This window comes from Prionailurus viverrinus, chromosome C2, assembly GCF_022837055.1.
Source record: "Prionailurus viverrinus isolate Anna chromosome C2, UM_Priviv_1.0, whole genome shotgun sequence".
Classification (NCBI taxonomy): domain Eukaryota; kingdom Metazoa; phylum Chordata; class Mammalia; order Carnivora; family Felidae; genus Prionailurus; species Prionailurus viverrinus.
This window is the reverse complement of record NC_062569.1, coordinates 32,057,256-32,085,004: the sequence shown is the minus strand read 5'-3', so window position 1 is coordinate 32,085,004 and position 27,749 is coordinate 32,057,256. Positions and strand designations below refer to the sequence as shown.

Here is a 27,749-nt window from a genome sequence, read left to right as displayed (position 1 = left end):
TGATCTAAGAGCAGACATTGTATGATTTCTGTTCTTTTAAATTTGTTAAGATGTGTTTTGTGACTGGGGTGCCTTGGTGGCTCAGTTTGTTGAGCGTCCAACTCTTGATTTCGGCTCAAGTCATGATATAACAGTTCCTGAGATCAAAACCCCGCATTGGGTTCTGCACTGACAGACACCTCAGAGCCTTCTCGGGATTCTCTCTCTGCCCCTCCCCTGCTTGAGTGCATGGGCTCTCTTTCTCTCCCTCCTTCCCTCGCTTGCAAAATAAATAAATAAAAACATTTAAAAAAAAAAAAAAACAAAAGATGTGTTTCATGACCTAAAATGTGATCTCTTGGGGCGCCTGGGTGGCGCAGTCGGTTAAGCGTCCGACTTCAGCCAGGTCACGATCTCGCGGTCCATGAGTTCGAGCCCCGCGTCAGGCTCTGGGCTGATGGCTCAGAGCCTGGAGCCTGTTTCCGATTCTGTGTCGCCCTCTCTCTCTGCCCCTCCCCCGTTCATGCTCTGTCTCTCTCTGTCCCAAAAATAAATAAACGTTGAAAAAAAAATTTTTTTTTAAATAAAATGTGATCTCTTGGTGAATGTTACAGGTGATTTGAAAAAAATACGTATTCTGCTTTTGGATGGGATTAGTCTGTAGATGTTAATTATATCCACTTGACTGATGGTGTATTTGATTTCTACTATGTCCTTACTGATTTTTCTGGCTACTGAATCTGTCCATTTCTGATAGAGGATTAAGTCTCCAACTGTGATAGTGGATTCATGTATTTCTAATTGCAGTTTCTCTTTACAATTAGTTTTGTCTCACATAGTTTGATGCTCTGTTTTAAGGCACATACATAGTAAGAATTATTACCTTTTTTGAAGAACTGACTCCTTTATCATTATGTAATACCCTTCTTTATCCCTGATAACTTTCTGTACTTTGAAGTCTGCTCTGAAATTAATATAACTACTCTTGGTTTCTTTTGATTAGTGTTTGCATGGTATAACTTTTTCCATCCATTTACTTACTTTTATTTTATATGTCTTTACATTTAAAGTGGATTTCTTGTAGACAGCCTATACTTAGGTCATGTTTTTTGATCCACTCTGGCAATCTTTTACTTGGTGCACTTTTATACCATTGATGTTCAGATTGATTATTAATACAGTTGGATTAATACCTACCATATTCCTTACTATTTCTGTTTGTTGCTCTTATTTTTTGTCTTCCACTCTTTTTCTGCTGTTTGTAAAAAGTTTCAATTAAGCATTTTATGATACCATTTGTTCTACTTTCTTAGCATATTGATACTTTTTTTTAAGTGGTTGCCCTAAAATTTGCAATGTGCATTTACAATTAATCCAAATCCACTTTTTTTTTTTTAATTTTTTTTTTAACGTTTATTTTTGAGACAGAGAGAGACAGAGCATGAACGGGGGAGGGGCAGAGAGAGAGGGAGACACAGAATCAGAAACAGGCTCCAGGCTCTGAGCCATCAGCCCAGAGACTGACGCGGGGCTCGAACTCACGGACCGTGAGATCGTGACCTGGCTGAAGTCGGACGCTTAACCGATTGCGCCACCCAGGCGCCCCCCAAATCCACTTTTAAATAGTACTGTATCACTTCATGAGTAGTATGAGTACCTTATAATAACAAAATAGTCCTAATTTCTCCCTCCTCTCCCTTGTATCATTGCTGTCATTCTTTTCATTTAATATATAAGCATATGTAATCATATATATCTATGCATATACGTGATATATACATAAGCATACATAATCAAATACATTGTTGGTGTTATTTTGAACAAAAATTTCCTTTGTTAGATCAGTTAAGAAAAATAAAAGTTTTTATTTTAGGGGTGCCTGGGTGGCTCAGTTAAGCCTCAGACTTCGGCTCAGGTCACAATCTCATGGGTCATGAATTTAACCCCCGTGCCGGGCTATGTGCTGACAGCTCAAAGCCTGGAGCCTTTTTTCAGATTCTGTGTCTCCCTCTCTCTCTGTCCCTCCCTGCATGCTCACTCCCTCTCTCTCTCTCTCTGTCACAAAAATAAATAAATATTTTTTAAAATTTTAAGTTTTTATTTTACCTTCACTTATTCCTTCTTCATTGTTCTTTCTTACTTTATATAGATTCATGTCTGTGACCTATATTACTTTCTTTCACTCTAACGCTCTTATTTTAACAAATTTTGGAAAGCAGGTCTACTGGCAACAAATTCTCTCAATTTTTATTTGCCTGAGAAAGTCTTAATTTTTCCTTCACTTTGAAGGAGAGTTTTGTAGGGCACAGAATTTTAGTTTGGTGGGGTTTTTCTCTTAACACTTTACTCCACTCTTTTCTTGCTTGCATGGTTTCTGAGAAGTTAGGTATAATTCATATCATTATTCCCTTGTGTATGAAGCATTTTTTTTCCTCTGGCTTCTTTCAGGATTTTTCCTTTGCCTTGGATTTTCTGTAGTTTGAAAACAGTATGCTTAGATATAGTTCTTCTGTCATTTTATCCTGCTTGGTATTCTCTGAGTTTCCTGGATCTGTGGCTTGGTATCTGACATTAATTTGGGAAAATTCTCTGCCATTTCGGGGTTTGTTTGTTTTTTTAATTTTTGTCTAATGTTTATTTTTGAAGGAGAGAGCATGAACGGGGGAGAGGCAGAGAGAGAAGGAGACATAGAATCCAAAGCAGACTCCAGGTTCTGAGCTGTCAGTAAGGAGCCCAACGCAGGGCTCGAACTCATAAACTATGAGATCATGACCTGAGCCGAAGCTGGATGACTTAACAGACTGAGCCACCCAGGCACCCCTGCCATTTCTGTTTTCAATTATTGTTGCTGTTGTTCTTTTCTTGCTTCCCCTTGACATTCTCAATATGTTAACACCTTTTGTAGTTGTATTATAGTTGGATATTCTATTTTCCTCCATCATCATTCTCTTTGCTTTCAGTTTTCAAAGATTATGTTGTTGTGTCCCCTAGAGCAGAGGCTTTTCCCTCAGCTGTGTCCAGTCTACTGATAAACCGATCAGAGGCATTCTTTGTTTCTTTTACAGTTTTTATCTCTAGCATTTCTTTTGGTTCTTAGGATTTCCATCTGTCTGCTTTTGTTGCTCATCTGTTCTTGCATGCTGTCTACTTTTCCCATTAGAGCCCTTAGCATATTGATCATAGTTGTTTTAAATTGCCAGTCTGATAATTCTCATATTTCTACCATGTCTGATTCTGATGTTTGCTCTGTCCTTTGAATCGTAATTTTGCCTTTTGGTATGCCTTATAATTTTTTCTTGATTAGCAGACGTGATGTACTGGGTAGAAGGAACTGCTATAAATATACCTTTAGTAATATGGTAATGAGGTATGGGAGGAGGGGAAGCAATCTATAATCTCAGATTATAGGCTTGTGTCTTAGTTCACTGGACTGTGAACTCCTCAAGTATTTCTCACTTTTTTCTTAACCCATAGTTGGGACATAATGGGTGGAGTGGGCTGGAGTTGGTATTTCCCTTCCCCCAGATTGGTTAACATCCACTAATATCCCAGTAAGTTGTGCTCTGCTTTACCAGTTTCCCCTGAGGGGAGGTTTTGTTAAAAACCATATACTCTGGGGCGCCTGGGTGGCTTAGTCGGTTGAGCGGCCGACTTCTGCTCAGGTCACGATCTCGTGGTCCATGAGTTCGAGCCCCGCGTCGGGCTCTGTGCTGACAGTTCAGAGCCTGGAGCCTGTTTCGGATTCTGTGTCTCCCTCTCTCTGACCCTCCCCCATTCATGCTCTGTCTCTCTCTGTCTCAAAAATAAATAAACGTTAAAAATTTTTTAAAAAAGCAAAAAAACAATATACTCTGGCAGATTTCAAAATGATATCCTTTTCCTCTCCCCTTGCTGGAAGCACAGAGGAGTTTGCTCTAATGTTTACTGTGGAAACCTGGTTGAACTTCTGGAGGTAAATCTCATATTATGGGGAGGTCCCCCTGGACTGGACCGTGGACTGGGTCCTCCTGGAATTTTGAACTCTCAGACTTGTCCACAGTGAACCTCCAACAATTTGTGAATTAAAATTTTTTAATGTTTGTTTATTTTTGAAGAAGAGACAGAACATGAATGGGGGAGGGGCAGAGAGAGAGGGAGACACAGAATCTGAAGCAGGCTCCAGGCCCTGAGCTATCAAGCACAGAGCCTGATGGGGCACTCAAACTCAGAGCAGTGATATCATGACCTGAGCCGAAGTTAGATGCCTAAGGGACTGAGCCACCCAGGCACCCCCAGTTTGTGAATTACAGCTCAGGTTTTCCTACTCCAGCACTGGTTCTCAAGTTAGTTTCCACTAGTGAGTTTGTTCCAATAAGCTGTTGCCTCCTGTATTCACATATATCTCCCAGTCTTGGGGACAGCTATTTTCCTCTCTTATGGATCCAGGAAGTTGCTGATTTTTTAGTCTGTTGAGCTTTTTACTTGTTAGGATGCAATGACAACTTTGAAACTCCTTATGTGCAGAACTGGAAAATAGTCTACTATGATTTTATCTTTAAGTCTGGCTTTCTGAGAGTTGCTCTTGGGTCAGAGCAGCTTATTGTTCAACTAGTATTTGGTTAGCAGTTGTGCTTAAGCCCCTGGTGCCAGTGAGACTTCTTCCCTGTGTTGATAGGTCAGTGTGGGGCCTGGGGAATGATTTCAACACTGCCCTCATTCCCTGTTCTTTTTGCCCATGAGTAAGTGCAGCTTAAGCATATGTGCAGAGCCTTCCCAACTTCCAAGATTGTCTGTGATTCCAGGAGGGCTCTTCTTGGCTAGCTTTTCTCTCATTTTCTCTGTTAAATTTCTGGCTTATCTACTCTCTTTGGTTGCTGGGCAGAACTTTTATGCCATTGAACAGGAACTGGGGGTGGGACAGCATCCCTCTCCTCCCAGAATAACACCTCTATTCTGTGAGCAGGGAACCAGGGGTAACCCCTCATTGTCAGCTTGTCCCTCCAGGTGGTCTCTGCCTGCTGTGCCTAAGAGAGAGTCACTACTTGACAAGTAGAGGATGGGGAAGAAGGAGGCCTCCTTCCTCCCAGCTGCTGTCCAGAATAGTGTTTCTTCCAGGGCAGCTCCGGATGAGAAGTGAAAGAAAGAGGGAAACCCTGTCTTCTTATCCATGTCTACCCAGAGTAGAGCTCCTGGAGTAATGCCTTCATAGCACAGGACAGTGGTGGAGAAGAGGGGACAAAGGAGGGGAACAGGTTATGATGCAAATGCAACAAACTCTGTTTTTACTGAGATTTAGGAATTTTCTTGAATAAATGTTTCTCCATTTGCTATGTGCCCTTAGGACAGTTTCTAAAGACTTTAAATGATTGTCTTTTATCATTTTCACCAGTTAAAAAATTGTTTTGCTGGGAAGAGGATATGCCTAGTTCCTCTCTCCACCATTATAGAAATCCTGCCCTGGTTTAAACAATTTAAAAAAAAAAATCAATAGCCTATTGAGCTAAACTTCTGATTTTTTTTTTTTTTTTTGAACATTGGCCTAGGAAGGACTCTACACACACACACACACACACACACACACAGCCTTAGTAATACATTCACCTATTTAAAAGTATTCCAGTGCTCACTTCAGCACATGTACTAAAATTGGAACAATAAAAGCATTCCAGGAATATGTGCAGCAAAACCTTACATTCTCATCCCTCTTTTCCAAAGGTAACCACTGTTAACAATGTAATATGTACCCTTAGGGATTCTTCAGAACTTTCAGAGAGACAGCCTCAGTCTATGAAAAAATTAAATAAGTGATACATGAAGTGCTTCTATGAAAATCACTGTTTCCTTTGTTGTGTTTCTAGTCATTCATACCTAGAAAAATTCCTTACGGAGCAGATGATGGAAAGAAGAGAAGATGTGTGGCTTCCACTTATCTCCTATAGAAATTCATTAGTCACTGGAGGTGAAGATGATAGGATGTCTGTTAACAGTGGAAGTAGCAGCAGCAAAACCTCCTCAGTAAGGAATAAGAAAGGACGACCCCCACTTCACAAAAAACGAGTAGAAGGTAAGTCTACCTTTAACCTATGAGACAAGTAGTTTGCTTACTATTGCAAAGGTAAATAAAGTGACAGATCTGTTGAAGCAAGGTAATACTGTTAAGCATATTATTTCCTTGTATATTTGACACATACTCAAAGGTTAGAACAAAGTGGAACAGAAAAGGGTCAAGGAGAAAGAAGTTAGAAGAGCATGAAACACAGAGAAAGATAGGTACAGAGAAAAAGAAAACAGTTACAAGGGTTTATAAAATTGATCTCCATATCATAGACCCTCTAATACATTAAAATTTAAAATAAGGTGTAGTCATAACATTAATTATCAAAATTCATCCTAATATAGAAGAGATTCTGATAAGCTAAGGGTAGACCTGTGCAGCAAATTGAACATGACCAAAACAACTTTCGATTTCTACCCCAGGAATATAATTTATTCTTGTGCATTAAAATAATGATAGCTGACTCTGGTTTTATAACCCTCATGGACTGTGGGAAACAAGGAGTTGAATTGTCATGAAAATGTGAAAATGCGTAATTATTCATATATTCAAAAAGACTAAAAATTGCTTTATTAGAGCATTACTCTTAAACTAAGAAAACTCAGAGCACCTGGTGGCTCAGTCACTTAAACATTTGACTTTGACTCCAGTCATGATCTCATGGTTCATGAGTTCAAGCCCCGTGTTGGGCTCTGTGCTGACAGCTCAGAGTCTGGAGCCTGCTTCGGATTCTGTGTCTCCCTCTCTCTCTCTGCCCCCTTCTCTCTCTGCTTCCCCTGCCCACACTCTGTCTATCAAAAATAAACATTAAAAAAAATAGAACTACCCTACAGCCCAGCAATTACACTACTAAGTATTTATACAAAGGATATAGGTGTGCTATTTCAAAGGGGCATATGCACCCCAATGTTTATAGCAGCGCTGTCAACAATAGACCAAGTATAGAAAAAGTCCAAATGTCCATCAACTGATGAATGGATAAAGATGATGTGGTATGTGTGTATATATATACACATATACATACACACACATACACACACACACACACAATGGACTATTACTTGGCAATCAAAAAGAATGAAATCTTGCCATTTGCAACAACATGGATAGAACAAGAGGATATTATGCTAAGCAAAATTAGAGGAAGACAAATATCATATGACTTCACTCACATGTGGAATTTAAGATACAAACAGATGAACATAGGGAAAGGGAAGCAAAAATAATACAAAAACAGGGAGGGGGGAAACATAAGAGAGTCTTAAATACAGGGAACAAACTTAGGGTTGCTGGAGGGGTGGTGGGTGGGGGATCGGCTAAATGGGTGATGGGCATTAAGGAGGACACTTGTTGTGATGAGCACTGGGTGTTATACATAGGGGATGAATCACTGGATTCTACTTCTGAAATCATTATTGCACTATATGCTAACTAACTTGGATATAAATTAAAAAAGAAAAAAATATTTACAGAATTAATGTTAAAGATTTTGTGTCAAGTTTTGTCTTTGGGATTTAAAATCTTTTGGTTCAGAGAATGAAAATACTAAACCCTCTCTGTAGTGTAGAATCCTAAACTTCTCTCTAAATAATGACTGAAAAAAAGAAAACTTGCTGTATGTCAGTTTGAAATTTACCAAGCGACTAACGTAGGTCATGTGCCCAGAATCCTTAGGCAGCAGTTTCATCTGTTTGGAATAAAGATGAGAAAGCCTTGTAAGAAGTGTTTTCATTGAGGAACCCTTAGGGGTTAGCAGGATCTCCTCAAGAAGAGTGAGTTCTTCCTGAAGTTAGTCATTCATTCATCAAGTCTTTACCAAGCACCTTTCAAAGACCTGCAAAATGCTGGAGATTAAGTATTAATAAAAATGCTCAGGGGTGCATGGGCACCTCAGTCAAACATCTAACTGTTGATCTCAGGGTCATGAGTTCAAGCCCCATTTTGGGCTCTGTGCTAGGCATGAAACTTACTTTAAAAAATGCTCATAGTACAGATGGGAAGACAGAAGCAGGCAATTTTAATTCAGCAAGGGAAGTGCTCTGATGGGCCAAAAAGATTTTCTGGGTACATACAGGGAGTAATCGAACTCTTAATGAATCAGGAAAGATTTTCTGTAAAATATGGTATGTAGTAGAGCTGAAACATTGGTTTACCAGGTTAAGAACCTAAGTGGTACCATTTTTACAAAATTTTAAGTGCAGCAGAAGATAAAAGTTAGGAATTAAATGTTGAAACAAAAGTAGTATGAATAAAAGAAGATGAAACCTCTTTTTGCTGATTAAAGAAAAGATTCAATAGTGAGTTTCAGATCACTGGAATGACATTAACAAGACAATAGGTAAGTATTTTCAGGAACTGAGAAGCTGATCCAGAACATATACATATGTCTGACAATTGTTGAAACACTGAGAGGTGGGATGCTTGATAGCAAATACAGAACCTAACATGCACACATCTCTGAGACTTAATGGAGGAAGAAAAACAGTAAGATTCATACTGTGTACTTTGTGATTGAAATTTTTTTTTAATTCTTCAGAAGGGAAAGCATAGCAGTAATACTTTTAAGTCTTCCCATATTAGGAAAATAACTTAGAATGTTTGTAGTAGAAACTTTATAATTATGTAACAGTATATCAGGCTATAGTTTACATATGCAAATAATGCTTTAATCTGTTCAGATCTTCATGAATGATCTTCAGAAAAAGGAAGAAACACTTCCTGGTCCCTTGACAAAATTTAATTTTAATTAAAGAGATAACCTATACAGTTGACAGATGACCTGCCAACACAGGCCAGTGTATAATTAAATCCTTAGTAAGTAGGAATGATTCTATTTCCTCTAGAAGTTAAAGGAGAATGGGAAGTGGGGGCTGGGTAGGATGAATGAGGAGGGCTTCCCTAAAGAGGTAGAACTTAGAAGCATGAAAACAGTGAGCCTCTTAACCCATCCCCATATTGAATTGCCTGGAAAAAAGTTATTTCTCCAATATCCCAGTTGTGCAGTGGGATTTGCTGATTTGTCAGTAAAGGCCCACCAGACTTTAAGTGCTGCTACCTGGGGCCCCTCTAAGACCCAGCAAATAGGCCCTTTATTGCTTGAGTAAAGCAAGGTTAGAGGGATCTCTGGCTGACCCCATTCTTCCCTTCCTGTGGTTGAATTAATCCTTATAGATGGAGGGATTCAGAAGAGAGGATAATGTAAGAATATATAAGAAAACGGAGTTTTGGAAGTTTAGTAACTTACAGAAAGTTACACAGGCGAGTGGTATAACTGGAATTCAAACTAGACAGTTTAACCCAGAAGCCACGCTCTTCTAGTCTGTTCTAGAACTTCTACCAGAGTTCATTCCACTAATGATATGTTGTGACTCTAACTGGAATTTTACAGATGAAAGTCTGGATAATACATGGCTAAACAGGACTGACACCATGATTCAGACTCCTGGGCCCCTGCCAGCACCACAGCTCACTTCCACTGTACTGCGGGAGAATAGTAGGCCCGTGGGAGAACAGATTCAGGAACCTGAGTCTGAACATGGTTCTGAACCTGACTTTTTACACAAGTAAGTAGTAAAAATTTATTTTCTTGGTATAAAACCTTTAATTGTTAAAAAAAGAAAAACCTTCTTAAAGCATGTTATTGGTCAGTTCATGAGGAAAAACCACAAGCAGAGACTAATAATTTGTATTAGAAGATACATAAGCCTGCCAACAGTTGTGGATATCAGTTACTCAAAGCCCAAAGACCTTTAAAGCATGGTGCATCACTAAGTGCTGATTTCAGTTGGAGTTTACAGATTATCATTGGGCAGGTCTGTTTTTTCTCAGGGACGTGCAAAGAAGACATGCAAGTTACTTCCTTGGAAAGAAAGCCTATAAGAGTCTCTGCTAAGGTTGTACTAGTCTGAACAAACAAATAGACTATTCCTTTTTCATTCATTAATAGCATTTTGTCTTGGTCAAGTTTATATTTTAAACTTAAACTGTTAGGGATTAAGGTATTTGTCAAGATATTTGATAAATTCTGAGAACAGTTGCCTTTTCTCTAAGAGAGAATCAAAGTCTTACCTTTTCCATGCTAGTAGTAATTAGTATGTTTTCTAGTACCATGGCCCCAAAAATTTTGGAAAAGGCAAGATAATGGTACGACTTTTGCTATAAAAGAACTTTTTCTTTGTTGTTTTCTATCCAGCTATGTAATTCTTCTAGTTTCTTGTGTTTCTATTCATTGGGGTAAAATGCTGTGATTTACTCTGATGGCAAAGAAAATTCTCAGTTAAAATCAACAAATTTAGCAGGTTGGAAATGGAAAGAGGAAATGTTAGAATTTTTCAGATCCTGGGTTTTCAGAAAGCCTCTTTGCTCAGAGGATCTGCCTTTCTTCAAAGCTAAAAGGATAATCATTGTCAGACAGCCACTGCATAACAGCATTCTTAGAGGGTAGTTTGCCTTATGACTAGCATTCTCACCCTGCTTCTTAGAGGGTGGATTCTTCCTTATTTGAGCAGCCTGTCTTACTTCCCTGACTTTACCACTTGTCAATTCCTCCCCTCTGTGGTCTACTTTCCTTTCCCTGCTGTAGGTTTGTTTATAGGTTTAATCAAGGTGGTAACACTATATGATATAAAGACAGCTGCTCATGTGACAGATGTTATCTACTAAAAATCATTAAGGTTTACATCCTGTAAAATTCCCAGGAGGCATGTTTATGCAAGTGTCCATGTACCAGTAAGTATAGAGGACAGGTGAAAATTTGACCCAGCATGCACCTGACTCCAAATTTTTTCAGAAGGACTGAGAAAAAAATGTGTTAATACCTTTCCTTGTTCAACCCTGAAGAGCTCTTCCCACAAGGCCAGCATCCTTTCTGTCCCTTAGGGGACTGGCTGTCCAAGCAGGAACACTTGTTCCAGGGCAGTAGCTGGATACAGAGGTCTCAGAAACAGTCTCTTGTTTGCCAGAGATTTGGGGAACAAAGCTGATAAATTAAGCACCTGTAGGGGAAGGAAAGGTTTTATCCAATCCTCTTAGGATCCCTAACTGGGTCTGAAAATTAAATGGACAGATCAACAGAAAAGGATACACATTTTATTGAGTGTTTTACATGTCCAGGGGAGCTTTCAGCAGAGAATGAAGGCCTGAAGAATTGACAAGACAAAGGGTTTTGTACTAGGAATAGTTTAACTGAGCCTATGTAGTCTACATTTTCCTCAACTAGGAAGGTAAGGGTTAGTTTAACTAGTAGGAAGGTTTGTTTGCAGATTGCTCTGGTACCATCTCTGAGTTGATAAGAGTCTGTCTCCCATAAAACAAGAATTCTGCCTTTAAGCAGAAAAGGAGCTTTTTCTGTGTTTACCACTTCTTAATTGCCTTTAGCTCAAAATAACTTTTATCTCAGAAGCAGTATTTTGGGGTGACATACTTTGGTTTCCTTTACAGCTAACAACTGGCCACAGCCAGCTTCTCTTAGAGACTTAGGCATCCCTGAGCAACTAAATGCCATTTCTGCAAAGGTAGATCCTTCAGTAATGGTCTGTCTCACCCTTGACTCAAGTAAATCCAGCTAACTCCCCATACTCGGGGATTAGGCAAGCCAACGGTGGCTTTCTTAGCATGGGACTTATGAGCGAAATTCATCTTCTGCCATAAATGAATAATGTATTCCTATTCCCTTAGTCCTCAGATGCAGATCTCTTGGTTAGGCCAGCCGAAATTAGAAGACTTAAATCGGAAGGACAGAACAGGAATGAACTACATGAAAGTGAGAACTGGAGTAAGGCATGCCGTGTAAGTGTTACATCAAGTAGTGCAAAAACATAATGACTATGTGATGCTGGTCATTTTGTGGAATGACTGGTTTCCTTTGACATGTGGTCTTAGAAAAGGAGTTAAGATCATAATTCAGGATCTCCTGTGCAGTATAGAATAGGAATGGAGGGTGTGGGCTTCTGAAGCTTTCAGCATTTAAATCCTAGTGCTGCCACTTGCCAGCTATGTGGCATTGGGCAAAGTCTGAAACCTCTGTGCCTCAGATTCTCCATTTGTAAACATGGGATAATACTACCAATCACATAGTTTTGTGGGAATTGACACATAGCTAAATAAATGTTAACTTCTTTTGTTGTTATTGCATTTAAATTATACTTCCTTTTGATGAGTTGAGATGAAATCTTGAATGAAACGAATGATCCTTAATTATTTTAATAGTTCAGGATCATAGTTTGTGCAGCCCACGGATTTTAACTGGAAGATGTGCTTTTCATTGATTATAAGACCTAATATAAGAGCCAGGACTCCACATTCGATGAGTCTGAACAGTCTTCTGACGATGGTTTTTCCTTATCAGTCGGGGCCTAATGGAGGAAGATGCTGAGCCCATCTTTGAAGATGTGATGATGTCATCCCGGAGCCAGTTAGAAGATATGAATGAAGAATTTGAAGACACCATGGTTATTGATCTGGTAAAGAAACTCAATACATTTTCTTCTTTTAAAATATGTGAAGGCATCGGTGTAAGATGATGCTCTTGTTTGCAGAAGCCCGAGGAGAGAGGTGTGGAGGTGGTAACATAGAATAGCAGCAGGCAGGACCAATGTCACACTTATTAGGGCATTTGGATGAGCTGTGTTTCTCAAGCTTACTTTCTAAGCAGTCAGATTGTAAATTTCTGGCAGTAATGGAAACTGGTTCCTTACCTTCTTGAGAAGGGGCTCTCACTAGATCTGCCTTTCAGTATAGTGTACATCTGGTCTCTTTAACTTGGAGTCTGATGATATATAGAGTGTGTTCCAGCACAGCAACCAAACACAGAATATGGACCATATTTGTTCAGTGTGGAAAAAACATCTTTGAAGCAAGGAGACCTGAATATGGACTAGGTGTAGGTGATATTAAGAAATTATTGACTTTGTCAGGAATAGTAATGCATGGTGGTTATGTTTTTTTTTTAATTTCCATCAGAGATTCATATTGAAGGTAGTTATAGATGAAATGACATAGAAAAGAAAAAAAACCGTGAGGAGACTCAATGAAACAGATTGGTCAAAGATTTGACAGTTGATGAAGCTAGGTGATGAGTACATGGTAGTTTATCATACCACTTTATGTATTTAGGGCTGCTATAACAAATGCCATTGACTAGGTGGCTTAAACAATAGAAATTTTCTCACAGCTCTGAAGGCTAGAAGTCTGAGATCATGGTGTCAGCAAGATTTATTTCATTCTCAGGCTTCTTTCCTTGATTTGTAAATGGCCATCTTCTCCCTTTATCTTCATGTGATCTTTCCTCTGTCTCCTTATAAGGATGTGAATCAGATTAGAATTGGGGCACCTGGGGGGTTCAGTTGGTTGAGCAACCGACTTTTGATTTCAGCTCAGGTCATGATGTCACAGTTTGTGTGTTTGAGCCCCCACATCGGGCTCCGTGCTGACAATGCAGAGCCTGAGTAGGATTCTCTCTCCCTCTCTCTGACTCCCTACCCATGATCTCTCTCAAAATAAGTAAAATAAACTTAAAAGTTAAAAATTTTTTGTTTTATTCATTTTTGAGAAAGAGAGGACAGAGTGTTAGCAGGGGAGGGGCAGAGAGAGACAGAATCTGAAGCAGGCTCCAGACTCTGAGTGGTCAGCAGAGAACCCAAAGCGGGGCTCGAATCCACGAACTGTGAACTCAGGACCTGAACCAAAATCAGATGCTTAACTGAGTGAACCACCCAAGTGCCCATAAATTTTTTTAAAAATTAGAATCCACCCATATGACCTCATTTTACCTTAATAGCCTCTCTATAGGTCCTCTGTCCAAATAATAGTCACATTCTGAGGTACTGGGGGTACCTCTTCAATATATGAATTTGCCAGGGGCGGGGGGGGACATAATTTAGCCTGTAACATTCTTTACAGGTTTTGAGTGTTCCATAATGAAAAATTTTTCTAAGAAATGTAAAGGAGATCATATGCCTCCAGTCTCTCCCCTCCCATCAGTAGCTTTCCATCTACCTGCTTTGGGGAATTTAGGGATCAATTTTTATAATCATTCTACGATTCAAAGGCATGTTGTATGTTTGTAGGCCCCCAAATTACATGCATTTACATGTTCAGCTTATTCATTGTAATTTGAAATCCTGTTTTTTTAATGTGGGCTCCATGTAAAAGCCACATTCTTTTCATTTCAAAATTATATCTTTAGTAGCTCTATTCTGTGATACCATCAGAAATATTAGCTGCTTATTATCACAGTTCATTGTCTTACTATATCTCAGGAAAACATTTTGGCTTCTTTTTCTAGCCCCCATCAAGAAATCGGCGAGAGAGAGCTGAGCTGAGGCCAGACTTCTTTGATTCTGCAGCTATCATAGAAGACGATTCAGTAAATGTTAAATTATTACTTTTATTTATGGTTTCTAGGTCTTGCATATGCATGAAATTAATTGTGTTTTTCATTTTTCTAGGGATTTGGAATGCCTATGTTCTGAAGTCTGAAGAAAATTTACAAATCTGGAACTCTATTATTTAGAGCTAGAGGCCTATATACTGTGATAGCTTGTATGGGGGAAAAAACACTTTTGATGTGATCTGATTTGTTTTTTAATCAAATGATTGAGGTCAATCCCTTTTTGCAGTGACAGAAGAGGAGCATGTAAATTACCCAAGGGAATGTTGGTGAATGTCACCTCAGAAAGACTGACCTGAAAAATCATTTGTGTCCTAATATTGGACTTATCCCAATACAGATGTGTGTGTTTTTCTGGAGGGAGGAAAAAATTTTAAATTTTTAAAACAACTGTCAAGATAAACACTGTTATACACCTGTTTTATGAAACTCAGCATTGAGTAAAAAAAAATATTTTTAACTTTATTTTCCTGTTGTACAATTTAAAAACCGTTTTAACATTTTGCCTTTTTATGTTTTAAAAGCTAACCATTTTTATTAAACCTATGAGTAAGCAGCTCATCCTAATTGCCGAAGAGTGTTTTGGAGCTCACTGGATTTGGTTGACCTTGTGGAATACAGAAATGCGGAGGAGCAGAATATCGACAAGCTAAGATGAAATTCTGACAGTGCATCTCTGCCAAAAACCACACACCCTCTGTGGATATGGATTCCCAGATTTTATATACTCTTGAATAAAAAGGTTTATTTTTATTTATAAGGGGGCATAAAATAAGAAATGTCCACGCAGCCATTTTCCAACAGATGCTGTGCACCATTCATTTTATATAGAATAGGGAGATTCAAATACAGTACATTTTCTATTGGTATTTGTTCTGTGCATTTTTAGCAACTTCTACCAGCAAATAAAGTATTCTCAGAAAAACAAAAATGGTTCTCAAGTTATCAGTTTGCTGTTTTTACTACTTATTTCATGCCCTGCCAAATTCAAGTTACATAAACTTCCGTTTTCTTAAAAAGATAATCATGAAGAACTTCTTTGCCATTCAAAAGTAATTTTAAGTGTAACATAACTGTGTCTACTTCCCATGCACTTAAATACCTTATGCGCTAATTTTGTGAATTAAGTTTACCAATTATAGAAGTATGTGCTGCATAGAAGTCTGTGCTTAGAGGGTGAAGTTCCTAAGCTTACCTTGAAATACAGCTACATTTCAGTGTTAAATGTGCATATTAATTATTTTGGGGAAAGAAATTATGAATCTTCAGGACAGCCTTCAATGGTTTAGAGTTACATTCTGCTTAGACTTTTATGACTTGCTGCTATTGTTTTAAAAAGCCCACTTAGTTTCTTACTTTCTGATTTTTAAAAGTAAGCCTCAGTTCCAAACCAATCCATCCACAGCTGTTTCTGGGCTGGTTTTTAAAGTAGCTGCAATGGAATCATGAGGCTTTCCCTTCTTACCAAAAATGAAAAGATTTTTTTTTTTTTTTACTAATCTGTGCACCCAATAATTGATTATCTTTTGTTGGGAAAGGAAATGGATTATTCTATTCATTCTTTTAGTAAACACAAAACAGATTTTTCTCAATATTTGTACAGTTCTGAAAAAAACCTGGTCACCAAAAATATTTTATCTGCTAATTTAGTAATTCCTGGGCTCCAGTTTGAGGGGTTGGGGTCTCACTTTCTTCCAGAAATGTGGACCTCACTGGACATGAAGGGGCAGGAATAACTGGACCGTCCACCAGCATCACCCCTGCCTGTGGTTCTGGCCAGGGAGGAAGCTGGGAGGTGCCTTGGCACATGCACAGATTGATCCTTTGCTTGACAGTTTCATGTGGAAATCAGATGCTGACTTAGAATTGTAGACTACATGCAACAAAAAAAAGAAAAAAAAGAAAAAAAAAAGGCTTAATATCTACTCAAATGGGTTTGCAGTTCAGTTTGAAGTCAATCGAATTTTTGTATTTTCAGTGTCTCCTTGATTGGTTTTGCTAGTAATTCTGTAAATTGTACATTTGCAATATGAGGTTTTTTTCCTTTTGTACAATTTGAAACTGATGCTTCACCTTTCCTTTAATAAACTATTCAAAATCAGGCTTGTCATCCTATTGTTCTTACTATGTAAAGCTTCAGAGATGATTTTATGTCCCAATTCTCTTGAGAGTTTGCTCACTCTAATCATTTAACTGTATCAGTTTTGTTTTGTTTTTAAAGGAAAGAAATTTAGGACTAGTTCGTTATCTTTCATTAATTGGATTTCCCTGGAGAAAGTGGGTAGGCCGAGTTGTCTATGATTCAAGAGGAGGTCTCTTGCAGGCTGAATTCTGAAGGAGGCATTCAGAGTTTGTAGACTGGATCCTGCCCTGGCCACATATCCAGCACCGAGGCTGATGCATGGTTCCCCCTAACAAACAGTGGCCTTTTAAAGATTACTTGGATTCTATAGGGCCATGTGAGAGTTTCTTGATACTGGTGCCAGACATCACTCTTACAAAGGTCATGCCCTGGGGCACCTGGGTGACTTAGTTAAGCATTGGACTCTTAATTTCAGGTCAGGTCCTGATCTCCCCGTTTGTGAGACTGAGCCCCTGTGTCAGGCTCTGCACTAATAGTATGGAGCCTGCTTAGAATCCTCTCCCTCTCTCTCTCTGCCCCTCCCCCAGTTGCCATTCTCTTGATCTCTCAAAAATAAACTAAAAAAAAAAAAAAAAAGTCATGCCCTACACTTCATGGGCCTGGCCATGTTCTTCGGGCTGTGTTTGTTAGATGGCCTAAAATGTCTGCAGGAAAAGCAGGGATATAAGGGCTAAATCAGCAGGTGAGCTCTCTGGGCACAGGAGGAAGATAATAAAGATGGGTCTCCAGCAGCTCTCATCTTTACAAGCTTATGAGACTAGACCAGGGCTTTACTCAGTGCAGCTCTACCTTGGGACAAACTTGGAAACCTCCCAGATGTGACTTAACTCACTCTTTTGGCCCTGCTTCCAGAAAAGAATCCATCAAACGAACGGTGTCTTCATGGAAAATAAAGGCTTAGTGCCTCCCCCTTAGGTTTTTGGTAGCAGACCAAGCTCCAGTAAGGTTCCAGCCCTGCCCTCCTAAGTGCCTTGCTCTATCGGGGTCTTTATTACACATCACTTTTTGAAGGACGGCTTTCTGCTCCCAAGGACATGTAAAGGAGGTTTTTTACCACCTAGGAGAGTGTGGACATGGTCAGAACTTCCCTACTAAGACTGCTACATCTACCCAAATGTTCTGGCTAGACTCCATAGGAGCCCCAAACTGAGGCTCTGCCCATTAAAGTGGCCATAGGTCCTGTGGTGGAGATCCCACACCCATAGAGGTGCAACAGCATGAGAACCAGTAGTTTCTAGCCACAGCTGTCTAGAAATCCTTTAGAACAAGAAAGACATAAAATATTCATATCTGTCAAACAGGTTAAGTCTAGGTTGCTTCAACTACATCAGAAGTGTTAACTCGGGCCCCTGGGTGACTCCATTGAACGTCCGATTCTTGATGCCGGCTCAGGTGATCCCAAGAGTTGTGGGATCCAGACCCACTTTGGGCTCCACACTAGGCATGGAGCCCTGCTTAAGCCCTGCTTAAGATTCTCTCCCACTCTCCCTGACTCTCTCCCCGTACTTGCTTGCTCTAAAGTGTTAATATATGGATGAGTGTCCTTCACGGTCTTCTCTAGGTAGACCGTATCTAAAACACCCCGAAGCAGCCAAAAGCATCAGTGAACCCACAGGCAGAGGACTCAGTAAGGAGACAAAACATGATCAGAAGAGAAGCTAGGAGAACTTTCTGCAAACACAAGCAACTGGAAGGCTGCATTGTGAATTTACTCCCTATTCAAGCAAGTCAAGTAAGGACTGACAGGCCATCATGCATAAGGTAGGAAAGCTTTCTAAATTTAATAGCTCTTCAGGGTGAGACAATTCCAGTGGAGTGAGCCACCACCTTTCTCACTCCCCTCTTAGGAGTTCATCCCACCTACTACATCAGTTGGAAAGCAGTGTTCTGACTGGTTATAGAGACATGTGGAGTTGAGACAAATCTGCCTGGGTTCAAATCGCAGCTTCACCACCCTAGCTTCATGGCTCAGGATAAACTGGTTTACTTAAGGCAAGAGGAGCTGGGGCAGGTGCAACAGGACCCTCTGTACCTCTTAAACTCCATCTCCATTCTCACCATATTACCTGCTCTCAGTCTAAAGAGAGACACTTGCCACTGCTCTGCTCAGTAAACCCAAGTCCTCTGGTTAAAGCCCACAGTTTTCTTTTTCCCCTTAAAGACCGAATACCACCTGGGAAAGGCATTCCTAAACAACAGCCACTGAAAATACTCTGCCACCATTCTCATGGCATTCTGTCATCCACAGAGGCTGGTCTACTTGCAAGGTCTTGCAGCTTTTTGTTTCCTTGGCCACCAGCTTTGTTTATTGGTTATTAACCATCTCCATTCCAAGGCTTCCCAGAAGTCTCTTGCCCAAGTGTTTTATTAGGCTGGTTCCTCTATCTCTTAGGCCCAGGAACAAGCCCTTCTCAGCATCCAGATTTCACAACCTAGTAAAACACATCTTGGATCCCTTCCTCAAAAAGGAAAAACAAACAAAAAAAACCCCACAAACTTGTATGTATTATTTTCATATAGATGATAGCACAGTCATCCTCCAAGCAGTCCAAATCCTAGGTTAGCTGACCCCAGCAATTGGATTCGCTAATCAATTTTAAGCAATTGAGCCACATGCTAACCAACCTGCATGGCTTCTTAGGAGACCTCTAAAAGCCCAAGAATCGGCCAACTCCTTTCCCACAGTTTATAACCTTTCTGCTGGTGCCAAAGAGGAACATAAAGAACTTGTGTCCAGTCTCTGCCCCCTTGAAACTCACCATCTACTTAGAAAGATAAAAATATACAGAGAAAAAAAATGCACACTCAGATGCTTTAAAAAAAAAAAAAAACCTGCAATAAGCAAAATCAGTTCTAGCTCACAGGTTGAGAGGAACTAAGGTCCTTGAGCATGAGCAAACTGGAGCTATTTAGCAAAAGGATGTCCCAAGGGGGAGGTGACAGGGCTGTGGGCTAATGACCAGAGTGAAAGGCCCTATGCACTGGAAGTGCTAGAGCAGAAGAATGCAACAAAATCCAGACCTGAAATTAGTGTATTAACTTGGAACAAGATTTCTAACTTGAAGGGTAGGCCACAGAGAAACACCAGTAAGGACACCTGCAAAAGTACTTAGTGTTTGAAAATTTGACAGGGTGGTGGCATGGTAAGAAAAAAAATTATTTCAGGAAAAAAATGTTTAAAAAAAAAAAAAAGAATCCATGAGTCTAACAAATACTTAAACACAGAAAAGAAACCTCTTCTGGCACAGTAACAAACTAACAAATGCAACATTTTAGAATCAACAGATTCTACAGTATGGCTGATTGAGAGGCAAGAACCATCAATAGGTACTAAAAGTACAGGATGAAAATTTGTTGACGGGCTTAAAGAATGCCCCCAGATCAGTTATTAATTACAAAGAAAAAATGGTAACCTTTGCAGCCACCACCTTAACCAAGTGATGAGTCAATTTCATCAATAATGGAAAAAACTAGCATCATGTGCTTCTTATGTGATACATAGAAAGAACATTCTTACCTGGTCTGAACATCTGGAAACAATCAGACAAACCCAAATTGAGGGACATTCTACAAAATAACTGGCAACCATTCTTCCAAATCGTCAATGTAATGAAAGACTGTAAGGCAATGAGCCTTGTTTCCTAGGAAATAAATACATTTGGCAGGGTGGGGGACAAAGGGTCATGGTTCTACAACTTATGTGACAACACATTTCTGAAAAGCATTTAATATAGGGTACTATATCCCATATGACTGAGCATCTATTCTGCCAGATACAACTACAAACATCCTCAACGATTCCTAGAGGAATTGAGGGCATGTTATTAAATATTATTTATGGGCTGCCTGGGTGGCTCAGTCGGTTATGTGTCCAACTTTGGCTCAGGTCATGATCTCGCGGTCCGTGAGTTTGAGCCCCACATCGGGCCCCGTGCTGACAGCTCAGAGCCTGGAGCCTGCTTTGGGATTCTGTGTCTCCCTCTCTCTCTCTCTCTCTCTCTCTCTCTCTGCCCCTCCCCTGCTCACACTCCCTCTCTCTCTCTCTCTCTCAAAAATAAGCAAACATTAAAAAAATAAAACAAAAATAAAATAAAATAAAAAATAAGGAAATAGGGGCGCCTGGGTGGCTCAGTCGGTTAAGGATCCAACTCTTGATTTCAGCTCTGGTCATGATCCCACGGTTCATGGGATTGAGCCCCACGTCAGGCTCTGCACTGATAAGATAGCAAGGAGCCTGCTTGGGATTCTCTCTCTGCCCCTCCCCCTGCCTGTTCTCTCTCTCTCTCTCTCTCTCTCTCAAATAAGCATTTTAAAAAAAAGGGGGGGTGCGGAATGAAGGCTAACCAGGTAAGTATGTTGCCCTAAAAGCTTATTATCTCACCTACAGAGAAAAACATCTCGGGGGAAAAGGAAAATACACAGAGGTATCAAATAAGGGTCAGCTCTAAGTGACAATACACTGTTTTCTAGATTTTTCAGATTTATACCGTAAAAAATGAAATTTGTGCTCAAAAAATACCAGTTAAACAAATTTTTAATAAAGCAATTAATTTTACAGTAAGGCACAAATGAAATCTTCCTAGGATTTAATAAACAGCCATTTCAAGTTATTACTGATATTTAGATTTCCAGGTTTCATGATTACAAAAGGCAGAGATGGGTGCAAATGGCCAGGCGGTAACTGGCTCTTGGTTTATTTTCCTTTGATTGGTTTACAATGGAATATTTGCATGTTTCCTCCAAGGGCGCTGTACCTTCTTGCTGGCTAAGACATCCAGGTCAGAGCAGATTCGGGCTCGTGTGGAGGAAGGCTGGATGATATCATCCACAAATCCTGGTGAAGCATAGAAAAGGAAGTAGATCATCTGCATCCCCAAATAAGGCCACCCCCCAATCTGTGCTCAGCCTGGGCACCATCTCTGGGGTGTGAGCAGGACCCAACTTGATATGAGAGGGCACGGGCCCTGTGAACCCTCCCCCACATCCCAGGAGCATCCCCGTTCCTCTGGCAGGGCCTCAACTTCTGGCCTAGGACTACTTGGCAAAAAAATGCAATCTGACCCCCTTGCTGCCAAGATGAAGTCAACAGGAAATAAAATTAAGAAAATATGTCTGTATTTTCAACAATCAGTACACCTTCCTCCTACCCCTGTAACACAAGTCCCTTTGTAATGTGATTTCATCACCCCTCACACCAAGAACTGGATTCAATTTTACTTGTCCTTGTGATTTGCTTTGGCCAACAGAATGTGGCAAAAATGACACTATGCAATTTCCAAATCTAGGTCTCAAGGTGCTCAGGACACCAGCAAGCATGGTGTGGCCAGGTTCAGAAAGACAAACCATGGGGCGCCTGGGTGGCTCAGTCAGTTAAGCATCTCACTTCGGCTCAGGTCATGACCTCATAGTTTGAGAGTTTGAGCCCCACCTCAGGTGAGCACCGCTTCTCTGTCTCTGTCCCTTGCTCACTTGTACCCTCTGTCTCAAAATAAAATAAAAATAAAAATAAAAATAAATAAGCAACCTGTGCAGAAAATGCCTACTGCCATTACCAACCATGTAAGTGAAGCCATCTTGGACTATCCGGCCCCAAATTACCAACTGACTATCTGTGAATGACTGCCGACCCTCAGAAACATGAGCAAAAAAAAAAAAAAAAAAAAAAGTTGGCTGTGTCAGCCACTTTGTTTAGGAGTGGACTTTTACACAATATTAGGTAACTGAACACCACTAGCCATTTCAGCAATATTGTTTCAGTCCTTGGTGACCAAAGCAGTGTATACAATGTCCAGAGACAACCCCCAACCCTCACCAGTCTCCAGATTCCACAGTGAGGGCAAAGGGCAGTGATGTGAGAGCAAAAGGATAAGCAAGTGACCCAACAAATGCCCAACACCGCCCTCCCCACCACACTCCCTACCTCTCACTGCGGCAGGAAAGGGGTTGGCAAACTTCTCAATATACTCTGCCTGAGCTGCTTCCACATTCTCATGCCCTTTGAAGATGATCTCCACGGCCCCCTGTCATAGGAGAAGTTAATGAACTTAACTGGCAGTCCCAACCCAGGCGACCTCCCTCAAACCACTATCACAGTGTGTGGCTGTGAACTTAGAGGCCACAGTGCCCTGGCGAGAAATGCCGGCTCCAGGCACCAGGGCACAGAGGTGAGCACTGCTGGAGTCAACCAGCACGATCCCACGGGCTGTGATCCAATGTTCAGTGTTGCCCCAACAACAGGCAGCCCAGGCAAAGCCAGTCACTTGTCTCCCCAAATTCCATCCTATTCCATCCAATTGCATCTATCCTTCTTTCAGGCCAAGATGTTTTGCCCATTTTCCATAGTTAGATCCATGGTCCCCTGAATCAGGTGAAGTAAAATGCTGCTTTCCTTCTTCCTTATCCTCAGTACACAATTCAGTGGCTCCAGGGCCCTCCCTGGGAGAGGAGATGGGAATGGGATCACAGGGAATGTCCAATCCTCCCAAAGGCTAGTTCAGTTGACTCAACCCTTTCTGCTTTACTGACAATCTCATAACGCACTCAGCATCCCCCCCTCCCCACCCCCACCCCCCGAGCATGAAGACACCAGCATGTGCCTAAAGTGACAGTGCAGGACAGGAGCCAGAGCTGACCCAGGGGTCAAGGTGGGGACTCGGCAAGGTCTAGGTGCCAACTCCCTGGAATCCTGGCCCATCCAAGGGGTCCGGGCCTCTCTCCACATTTCGTAACTACAAGCTCCTGCTGGGAAACGACCAGTACCTGGATCCAGGAAAAGGGAAAGCTAGAGGTCCTCACCTTTGCTCCCATGACTGCAATCTCCGCTGTAGGCCAGGCATAGTTGGTGTCACCACAAAGGTGCTTGGAGCTCATGACATCATAGGCACCACCATAGGCCTAAAACAAACCCAAATGCTGAATGTTAGAGCCTGAATCAGATCATATCCCTGAAAGACTCTAGGAAGCCAAGTGAAATGAGGACAAAAGGAAAAGCCCTCCTGAGCTACTGAAGGCCCAGTGTCTCTGAGGCTGGGAAGCCAGCGCAGAGAAAACACAGGCACAGTCCAGAGGCCTTTCACAACTAATGTTCACTGTCATTCCTGGCTCTTTCCCACTGATGCTCTCATTTCCCAGATGTGACCACCAACATATCTGCAGGGTGTGTCCACAGGGCTATAAATGTTGCCTGAGCTCCAAAGATCTTTTAAGGGTCAGCAAGGTGTACTCCTCTTCCCAGCCCCCCTGAAACTCTTGGCCAGACCTCCAACCATGGCCATGCTGCTAGAAGTGTGTGGGCTCACAGCCTCTGATACCAGCTCTTCTCACCTTCCTGGTGATGACTGTGACTTTGGGCACAGTTGCTTCAGCAAATGCGTAGAGAAGCTTGGCTCCATGCCGGATGATGCCCCCGTATTCCTGTGCTGTGCCTATGTCATGAGGAAGAGTTACGAGATACAGAAGTCCTTACAAGGTATGCCTGTCACTCTCAGCTATGAGGTCTTCCCCTGCTCCCCAGAGGGCCAGGAGAGAGCCACTCACCCCCCACAGCCCCATCTTCCAGACACCTAGAATATGGAGAAGTCACAAATCCTTAGAGAATTTTACAAAACCTCCAAATTAAGTGGGTGCCTTACTGGGCAAAACTACCTCTCCTAGCCCCCCTCCTATCAATGACTTACCAGGCAGAAAGCCAGGAACATCAACAAAAGTGATGAGTGGAATATTGAATGCATCACAGAATCGGACAAAACGAGCCCCTTTCACAGATGAATTAATATCCAAACATCCTAGAATGAGAGAGATTATCCATGCTGAGCTTCTGGGCAATTCCCAGCTCTACCCCCAACGGGAATGTGCCCTAAGCAACCATTCAGAGCTGATTTCCATGGAGGCACCAAAGTCTCCTCACCAGGGAATGTAAAGGGAAATGCTTACACTCCAGGAAAGACAGGAGAACCCACCGGGCAGTGGCCAAAGAGGGTCCAAGAGTGGACCCTCAGGCTCTCTTGCCGGGAGCACAGTCTATTGCAGGCAGCTAGACTCTGCCTCATTAACTGAGGTTTATGTACCCACCTGGGGTACAGCCTGACTTGTCCCCATGGAACCAGTAGTGAGAGGTATCATTCAAGAGCTGCTGTTAGAGACTCCCGATAGCCTGGAATCAGATTCACCAGTTTAGCTATGTGCCCTTGGGAAATGACTTTACCTTTCTGAGCCTGAGGTTCATCACCTGCAAAGTTGGGATGTTACTACCTCCTACCATGGTTTCAAGGATTTAAGGAGGTGGTATCTGTAATGTGTGCAGAGTAAGAGTTCAGTTACTAATATGTCTCCTCTCCTAGAATAGTTCCCAACATACTGTATGAGGCCAACATTCCCCTAATACCACAACAAGATTAGGACATTGTAAAAGAAGAATGCAGACCAAACAAAATCCCTCACGAACACAGATGCAAAAATCCCCAAGATATTATGAAATCAAACACCGATGCATTCTAAGTGGGGTTTATCCCAAGAAGTCAAGGCTGATCTAATATGTGAAAAAACCAACAAAATTACTAAATAGAGGAGAAAAACCATATAGGCTTTTCTTTCTCAACAGACAAAACACATCTGACAATTCAATACTCAATCATAATTCAAAACAAGCAGTAAACTAGGAATACAATGGAACTTTCATAATCTGACAGAGTATCTACAAAAAAGCTTATACACTCATTGATAAGAATAAATAAATTCCTAAATGATCTATACCAGTGCTGGCCAAAAGAATTTTCTATAATTATGGAAATGTTCTCTGGTTGTGTTATTTGACATGGTAGCCACTTAAAGCTATTAAGCACTTGAAAAACAGCTAGCACAAATGAGAAACTAAGTCTCTAATTGCATTCAATTTTAATTGTCTATACTATTTAATTATCTTGAAGTTTACTAAGCTATCATACTGAACAGATCTAGATTTTCAAGCAATTACTACCAAAATCGTAGGCATTCTCTTACAGAAACTGATAGGCAGATTCTAAAATTCATATGGTAATACAAAGGAAACAGAATAAACAGTTTTGTTTTTTTTTTTAATTGAAAAACTTATACTAGTTGACTTCAAGACTTTCTTACAAAGCAGGATTTCTGAACCTCAGGGCCATCTGTATTTTGGGCTGGGTAATTCTTTGTTGTGGGGGGTTGTCTTGTGTGCAGAAGATGTTTAGCATCATCTCTGGCCTCCACCCACTAGATGCCAGTACCACTCACTCCCCTACAACCCACACCTGTGACAAACAAAACGGTTTCCAACATTGTCAAGTGTCCCCAGGATCCTGAAATTGCCCCAAGCTGATAACTATAAAGCTACAGTAATCAAGACAGTATGGCACAGGCATCAAGGTAGCCAAAATGGTAATGGATACATTGTGAAGAAATGGACCCACACAACTGATTTTAGACCAGGTATCAAACCAATTTGCTGTGGAAAGAAAGTCTTTTTAACAAATGGTGATGGAACACTTAACTGTCTATATGGGGGGGAGGGGGAACATGAAAGTAGACTATTTCACTCTATAAACTATATACAAAAATTAATTCAAAATAGATCATAGGTCTTAACATAAAAACCAGAACTACAAAGCTAGCCAATGATATCGGACTATCTTTGTTTGCAACATTGTCATAGGCAAAGATTGTTTGGAAAGGACACAAAAAGTTCTAATCATAAATAAAAAACACTGATAAATGGGACTTCATCACATATTTAAAAATATGTGAGTCAAAAGACACAATTTATTGAAGAAGTCACAAATCAGGAAAAAAATATATTTGCAATATGCGTATCTGACAAGACTCCCATCCAAAATATATAAAGAATGCTAGAAACAAAAAGAACTCAAAAAGAAAAATTGGCAAAACTTCCCTCTTACTAAATGCATTTTTTGAGAGGACAGAAATGTTCCGTATCTTGTTTTGGATGGTGATAACAAGGTTGTATACTACTGTCAAATTATCAAAACCTATTAAAATGAGCATTTGAAACCTGTGCATTTTATTGTGTGTAAATTGTAACTCAATAAAAATGTTTTAAATCTCCCCTCTTTCCTCTCTCCTCAAAATCTATGTTAATGACCTGAAATAAAAAATCTGAGTGATAAGTCCCAGAATAAAAACAATTCTAAATTAAGAAACTGCAAAAAGTATCCAGAAGCTATACTTAAACTGAAAAACAAGATGGGCACCGACAACCAGAACATGATGGAATCACTGGGGAAATCAACACAGGAATGGAAAACCTGCAGCCCGAGTGGCCATGGGACGGGCTCCAGGACCAGAGGCCAGGTCTTAGCATCTGAGGCCTCGTCCCAGAACTAGACTGAGCGCCTGGTACCCAGAGAGAACCCAGTGAGCACTGGCTAATTCCTGTAAGAAAAAATGAGACCTAGAACAGAAGCCCCCTATGTAAGCCTCTGAAGCTGTCTTTTAGTAACAGGGAATGATTAAGTCCATAAAAGGGGCGCCTGGGTGGCGCAGTCGGTTAAGCGTCCGACTTCAGCCAGGTCACGATCTCGCGGTCTGTGAGTTCGAGCCCCGCGTCAGGCTCTGGGCTGATGGCTCAGAGCCTGGAGCCTGCTTCCGATTCTGTGTCTCCCTCTCTCTCTGCCCCTCCCCCGTTCATGCTCTCTCTCTCTGTCCCAAGAATAAATAAAAGTTGAAAAAAAAAAAAAAAAAGTCCATAAAATGCATGAAGCTTTTTTTCAAAAAAGCAGTAATCTACTGAACTTCCACAACTTGCTACTCCATAAACATAACAAAGAATTTCTAAGAAAAGGGGAAGTCAAGGAACCACCATGGAATCAAGCGTTCAGGCTCCAGCCAGGTTGGGCAGTGGGACGGACATCCTAGATATCTATAGATACACTTTCCAGGACAAGCCAAGCAGTTTCTTAAAAAGTGGGCTTGTCAAAGTCAACCTGCGCTGCAGGCCATCAGGACCCACAGAGGTAGTCATGGGATGAGAAAGATCTTGAAGCAGACACAAGAAATCATGTGAAGTCCATGCCAGTGACTGACACAGCTCAAAGGAGAAACTAAAAGGATGTATCAACAGTTAAGAATTTACTGGAGGAACAAAATGCATTTTCAGTGTGTGAATTCCTGACTTTTAAACACTTTTTCTCAACAACAAAATGGGGGGGAAGTCAGCTCCAAACTCCTACCCT

At 40.9% G+C, this 27,749-nt stretch overlaps 2 protein-coding genes across 4 annotated transcripts in view; one reads left to right on the top strand and one right to left on the bottom strand.

The window, feature by feature from the left end:
* STAG1 (stromal antigen 1) overlaps positions 1–16,504 on the top strand; it is a 403,550-nt gene extending 387,046 nt beyond the window's left edge. For both annotated transcript variants that reach the window (XM_047874276.1, XM_047874277.1), the window contains 6 exons: positions 5,817–6,022; positions 9,402–9,576; positions 11,690–11,800; positions 12,360–12,474; positions 14,298–14,378; positions 14,461–16,504. In XM_047874276.1, coding sequence (XP_047730232.1) covers positions 5,817–6,022; positions 9,402–9,576; positions 11,690–11,800; positions 12,360–12,474; positions 14,298–14,378; positions 14,461–14,484 — 712 coding nt within the window. In that variant the 3' untranslated portion in view covers positions 14,485–16,504. The remainder of the gene's footprint in view (positions 1–5,816; positions 6,023–9,401; positions 9,577–11,689; positions 11,801–12,359; positions 12,475–14,297; positions 14,379–14,460) is intronic.
* Positions 16,505–21,061: 4,557 nt separating this feature from the next.
* PCCB (propionyl-CoA carboxylase subunit beta) overlaps positions 21,062–27,749 on the bottom strand; it is a 98,571-nt gene continuing 91,883 nt past the window's right edge. For both annotated transcript variants that reach the window (XM_047874279.1, XM_047874278.1), the window contains 5 exons: positions 24,222–24,329; positions 23,869–23,969; positions 23,341–23,439; positions 22,466–22,565; positions 21,062–21,379 (listed from right to left, as the gene is read on the bottom strand). In XM_047874279.1, the coding sequence (XP_047730235.1) occupies positions 21,258–21,379; positions 22,466–22,565; positions 23,341–23,439; positions 23,869–23,969; positions 24,222–24,329 (530 nt within the window). In that variant the 3' untranslated portion in view covers positions 21,062–21,257. The remainder of the gene's footprint in view (positions 21,380–22,465; positions 22,566–23,340; positions 23,440–23,868; positions 23,970–24,221; positions 24,330–27,749) is intronic.